Genomic DNA, 5,563 nt, shown 5'->3' with positions numbered 1-5,563 from the left:
ACGGGGCTACCGCTGCTGAGGGCCCGAAGAGACTCGAGCAGCGACGGGTTGGATCCGGACGCCTGCGCCGGACGAAATGGCGAAGGAGGCGCTGGCTTCTGGGGTGTGGTGGCAGCAGACCCAGGGTTGGATGACGGGTCGAGAGGAAGATTCTTTGACGCATCGGGTTCCAGCTGAAACAAACGAATGTACGACTCCTCAAACGCAGGCCATTCTTCCACGTCCATTCGCCGAAGGCGCTCCAGAATAAAGTTGTACGATGCACAAATGTCGTCCAAGCAGTTGATGACGAGCGAGTTGATGATGATTGGCTCAGAATACCCCACTTGGGTCAGTATTCGGAGCGCAAAGGCGCACATTTCGTCGTCTTCGTCCGCCCAGGCAGCCGCCTCTATTTCTGCGTAAAAATCCTCCTCCTTGTTGTTCATCCACCTGTGGGCTCGAATATCGGCCATGGTACATCGCAGCGCGCGATCCGGTTGCAGCATCATGCCGATCAATTCAACGCAAGCAGGATCGACGCCTTCTGGAGCCGCGTACTTGGCCTGCAAGATGTTCTGCTTAAGCTCCTCCTGGTCGGTGGAGTCGAATGGTAGTTCTCCAGTCACGAGCACGTACAAGATGACGCCAAGACTCTGCAAGTGATAGAAAGAACGACAGACAAGACAAGACAAGACAAGACAACAAAATCCAATTCAAACGTTGGTATCAACCAAGACCAAGAGCCGGACACGGGCAAAAGGGGGGATTCTGCAGTCATTCTTACCCAAATATCGACCTCTGGCCCTTCATATGGCTGCCGTTGATACAGCTCTGGCGCCGCATACGGAGGGCTCCCACAAAATGTTGACAAGAACTTTCCGCGAGAGTAAAAGTTGCTCAAGCCAAAATCTGCAGTGCAGAGGGAGAGGATTATCATCACATCCAATTTGCAAAGTTAGTAGGGATGCACCAAAAAACCCAATTCCAAGAGGATTGGTCTCGAATCACAAAGCGCTTCTTGCGGGCGGTCATACTCACCAACGAGCTTAACATTAAAATCGTCGTCAAGGAGCATGTTCTCGACCTTGAGATCGCGATGCACTATGCCTTGTCCGTGACAGTACTCGACCGCAGATGCGAGTTGAGTAAACTTTTTCCGTGCAGCCGTCTCTGTGAGTTTTCCAGTCTCGACAATGTGGTCTGAAAAAAAGCCCAATCGCCAATAGCCCCCGCCCCCAGAAAAAAAAAAAAAAAAACGAGCCGCATGCAAGATCCGGAGCAATGTGTCACATCATCCAAAACACGGTGAGTACGAGGGTAGAGCCACGGATTTGCGACGCAATTGAGCGCTGGGAAGCACGTACCGTAAATCTCGCCATTCTTGGCAAACTCGGTGACGAGGATGAGCTCTTCCTCGGTCTCCATAACGTGAAACAATCGGATGATGTTTGGATGCCGCAGCTCCCGAATGATGTGCATCTCGCGCCTGAGCTTGTCCATGGATGAGCTGTCAATTTTCTTCTTGCTGATAATCTTCATCGCAACCTTCGGGAACGAGAGAGGCCCAAGCAGGCGACCCAAGTGAGCACAAGCAGCGCAGCAGCAATTCGCACCCAGCACGAGTGCGCAATGGCAGAGAGGAAGGGGATGGAAGACAGCGTGACGTGGGAAGAGTCACAAGCGAACACAAAGGGTTAAGCCCGACGCTCACACACACACACACATGCACACGCACTGAATCAACGAGCACAACACTGAAGCCTCGACCATGCATGCGAGCCCAGCACGGTTGAGTGGTTGAGTGGAGGTATTTGAGTAGGGTGTTGAGGACTGCTTCTTACGTCGACTTCAGAGGGCAGGTGGACGGCTTGCTTGACCTTGGAGAAGGCGCCAGTGCCAATGGTCTGCAAGAGCTGGTAGTCGCCCAGCTTGATCATGCGCAACCGCCCACGGTACGCACCCCGCGTCGTCGCCATTCACCACACCAAGCAAAAAGGACGGGGGCAGTCAGGCAGGAGCGGGTTGTCGGTGGTGGTGGTGGTCAGAAGACGAGAAGACGAGAGGGCGCCAAAGCGAACAACAGTGAGAATTGCGAGCGGCGATGGAGATGCTGCTGTTGTTCTGGGGGGCTGCTTCCCCTCCTGGAGTCCGACGCTTTTGTGCCCTCGTTGGCTCTGGAGCTCTGGAGCACAGCCAAGAAGAGAGATTTGAGGGCGTCGTGGAGGTGGGAGAATGGACAAAAGCCAAGCTCAAAAAAAAAAAAAAAAAAAAAAAAAAGATTGAGCAAAATAGAAACTGTCAAATCGTTTGACAGCTCACTTTGAAAAAAAAAACTTCTAAACTGGTTTTTAAAGGGGGGAACGAGTTGATTCTGGTGGATCTTTGATTGGATTAGATTCTGTCGTTGCACCACCAGACGAAAGGGGGCTGCTTCAATGCGTCGATCGCTTTTTGTCAACTTGGAACGGCGACCACAGGCGTTTGGGAAGCGGCAAACCGACAAGCGACAAGGTGGACGGGATTAAGTCCGTCGCAACTTTTTGGGCTTGGTTTTTCAAACACGGGGGTTGTGCTGGCAACAATCTATGTGTGTGTGTGTCGGCAACAATCTAGATCTATGTATTCCGGAAGAGCACTTGAACCTTGGCGGTCTGCGCAGAAGTTTCGCAGCGGGGACAGATGGAAGTAGAATTTTGCGCCAATCTCGTGTCCATTGCATTTTTGATCTTGCTTCGGCTGTTGTTGAGCTCTTTGTCGTGATTTTGGCTCCCCCCCCCCCTTTTTTTTTGTCTGACCACGAAACAACGGCTGAATGAATCCGGGCTCGTCTCAGTCGTTCTGCCAATTCCATTTCGATGGTCGTCACAACACGCTCTCGGTCGACGAATAACAGCGCTCGCTTTATCATCGACACTGTTCCTGATTCAACTGCTTCAGCTACAGAATCAGTGGCAGCAGCAGCAGATGCAGCGGGCTCAGCGCCAGAACCAGCCGAAGTCGCTTCTGCAAAGATGATGAGCGAACTCCGATTCAAACCGCTGTGCCGCTGCCATGAGGTGCCGCAGTTCCTCCGCCAGAACTTTATCGAGTATGCTTGTTTTGCTTGTTTTGCTTGTTTTGCTAGTTTGCTTGTTGGGTGAGGCAGAAGTGCGGCAGCTGCGTCCCGGCGAGAGCACGAGGAGCGACTCCCAACCCCCTTCCCAACATGTCACTTCGCTCGGACTCGACCACTGCGGATGTGCTGACTTGCTTTGCTATTTGTGACTTGATCTGCACAGACGTGGCTACCGTGGCGAGATCAGTGACACGCGCGCCATCCTGCTGTCGCTCTTCCGCTTGCACAACGAGGTTTGTACTTGAAGCCTGTCACTTTGGCAGGAACATCTGAGAATCTGAGAGTACAAAGAAGCCTCACCCACTTGTGATTGCATTCGATTCGGGTCCTGTGTGCTTTTGACAGACCTTCAATGTCTGGACACATCTCGTCGCCACCATCGGCGTCGTCGCGCTGGGCATCTACACGATTCTCTACTACTCGTCCATCGCGACGCTGGATCAACTCATTGCGTTTTCACTCTTCTTCCTGTCGGCCGGGGCGTGCTTCTTGCTGAGCTCCATTTATCACCTGTTTAGCTGCCACTCTTTCGCCGTCTATCGCAAGGTCGGTTTCCCTCTTTTATCGTTGAACAAGGTTGGAATTTCGAACAGAGTATTCACAGCTTCTTCTTCTTCTCCTCCTCCTCTTTCTTGGATGGACGCAACAATCAGGTCATTGTGCTCGACTACATGGGCGTCTTCACCCTCATTCTCGGCTCGTTCTTGTCCGGCTTGCACTTTTCATTCCATTGCTTCCCGACTGCCCGCATGGTCTACCAAGGCGGAATATTGCTGCTGTGTCTGTCGGGCTGCGTCCTGGCACTGATGCCAGCGTTCGACGCCCCGCAATTTAAACTATGGCGCGTGGCGTCCTACGTGGCCACCGCCGGGTTTGCCGTCTTCCCACTGGTGCATGGCGCATTCCTCTTTGGGTCTGAAAACACTTGGCGCTGGTGGAGTGTTCTTGCGCTGTATGGGCTTGGGCTATTCTTTTATGGTAAGATGGGTTGCGATTTTGCGATTTTGTGATTCTGCGTGGTGACTGGAAAACCCAATCAGTCTCACCCCCTCGCTCCCCCACATACGCACTGCACCGCCTTGGCTTCTTCTAGTGTCCAAGTTCCCAGAAAGCAAGTTCAGAGGGCGGTTTGACATCTTTTTCGCCAGCCATCAGATCTGGCACGTGTGCGTCGTGTTGGCAGCGTTCTGGCACTACTGCACGCTGCATCATTTCCTGCACCGCATCACCACCGAGTCGTGCGATCAATTTGTGTAAATGTAAGGCGTGGGTTTTCGCTGGACGGAAATCCCTCCTTTGGTTTTTATGGCGTAGAGCGGAGTTTTGTCAATGTAAAAATGAATATGGTTTTAGTACATCTTCGTACAATGTCACATTCAGCACCTGTATCGTACAGTATTGGCCCTTGACCATTCCTTCTTTCGACGACGCATGTCCGACGATGACATTGTGTGGATTGATTCGGAAGTGAATCCAATCCAAACGAGCACCTCGCATCCGCATCGCCAACCCAGCACTTCTAGCACTTCCAGCACTCCCAGCACTTCCAGCACTCCCATCAGTCACTCTCATCCCATGCGATCTTCAACCGGGACGCCCAATGCCTCGACGCAGGGCCGCACGATTGATACCTTCTTTGTCAAGCGCGCGTCATCATCGTCCTCCTCCGTCGCTGCTGCACAAACCAGCAAACACACAGACGCAACTGTGCCATTGTTGCCAGCCAAACACTCGGCTCGTGAAGCGGGCTCGCGGGCTGATCAAGTTGCCGAGCAAAGCATGCAACGCCCTTCTCCTGCTTCTTCCAATACGCGCCAATACGCACCAGTCGTCCTTCCCTCTGACAATCCGAACACCGATGGATTGAAATCCGGCGCCACCAGTCATGGCAGTGCAATGCTCGCGAGTGCGACCGCAGGACCCGTCACTCGACTCAAGAGCTCCGACGCGGCCGGACTTGTCGGCATCTTGCAAGCCAACTTCAACCTGACCAAGCTGCGGCCGCCCCAGCGCAAACCTATCAAGGCCATCATTGACAATGCAGACGTGTTCTGCTGCTTGCCGACCGGCGCTGGCAAATCGCTGTGCTACATGTTCCCTGCGCTCACCGTTTCGCGTGGCATCACCCTCGTCATCAGCCCGTTGATTGCTCTGATGGCGGATCAGCTAAAGTTCTTGCACCAGCGCAATATTCCTGCTCACGAGCTGCATTCGGCACTGGCGCCGAAAACGCGCGCGGAAATCATGGCCGATATTGTGTCGCCCTGTCCGAAAACGAGGCTGCTGTATGTCACGCCCGAGCTCGTTGCCACCGAGCGATTCCGCTCCGTGCTTCGACGGATCCATGCCAACGGCAATCTCGTTCGTATGGCCGTCGACGAGGCCCATTGCATCAGCGACTGGGGCCACTCCTTCCGCCCCGAGTACCTCAAACTCGGCCAGATCAAAGCCATGTTCCAAGCCTTC

At 53.5% G+C, this 5,563-nt stretch overlaps 3 protein-coding genes across 3 annotated transcripts in view; 2 read left to right on the top strand and 1 right to left on the bottom strand.

The window, feature by feature from the left end:
• Nucleotides 1-10: 10 nt before the first annotated feature.
• On the bottom strand, nt 11-1,958 carry CAOG_08683 (hypothetical protein; the record flags this gene model as incomplete). Its single annotated transcript, XM_011271992.1, has 5 exons — nt 11-635; nt 767-891; nt 1,021-1,182; nt 1,347-1,527; nt 1,824-1,958. Coding segments are annotated over 5 exons (1,228 nt in total), but the record flags the coding sequence as incomplete, so codon positions are not given.
• An 864-nt stretch (nt 1,959-2,822) lies between these two features.
• Nucleotides 2,823-4,471, top strand: CAOG_03266 (hypothetical protein). Its single transcript, XM_004364048.2, has 5 exons — nt 2,823-3,070; nt 3,261-3,330; nt 3,443-3,643; nt 3,751-4,075; nt 4,191-4,471. The coding sequence occupies exons 1-5, from the start codon at nt 2,838-2,840 to the stop codon at nt 4,352-4,354; spliced, it is 993 nt and encodes a 330-aa protein (XP_004364105.1). The 5' UTR covers nt 2,823-2,837; the 3' UTR covers nt 4,355-4,471.
• Nucleotides 4,472-4,993: 522 nt separating this feature from the next.
• The window catches only part of CAOG_08682 (hypothetical protein), a gene marked incomplete at both ends in the record, with an annotated part of 2,269 nt that continues 1,699 nt past the window's right edge, over nt 4,994-5,563 (top strand). The window contains one exon of the mRNA XM_011271991.1: nt 4,994-5,462. Coding sequence (XP_011270293.1) covers nt 4,994-5,462 — 469 coding nt within the window. The remainder of the gene's footprint in view (nt 5,463-5,563) is intronic.

This window comes from Capsaspora owczarzaki (assembly GCF_000151315.2).
Source record: "Capsaspora owczarzaki ATCC 30864 unplaced genomic scaffold supercont2.4, whole genome shotgun sequence".
NCBI lineage: Eukaryota > Filasterea > Ministeriida > Capsasporidae > Capsaspora > Capsaspora owczarzaki.
This window is presented reverse-complemented; position numbering and strand designations above follow the sequence as displayed.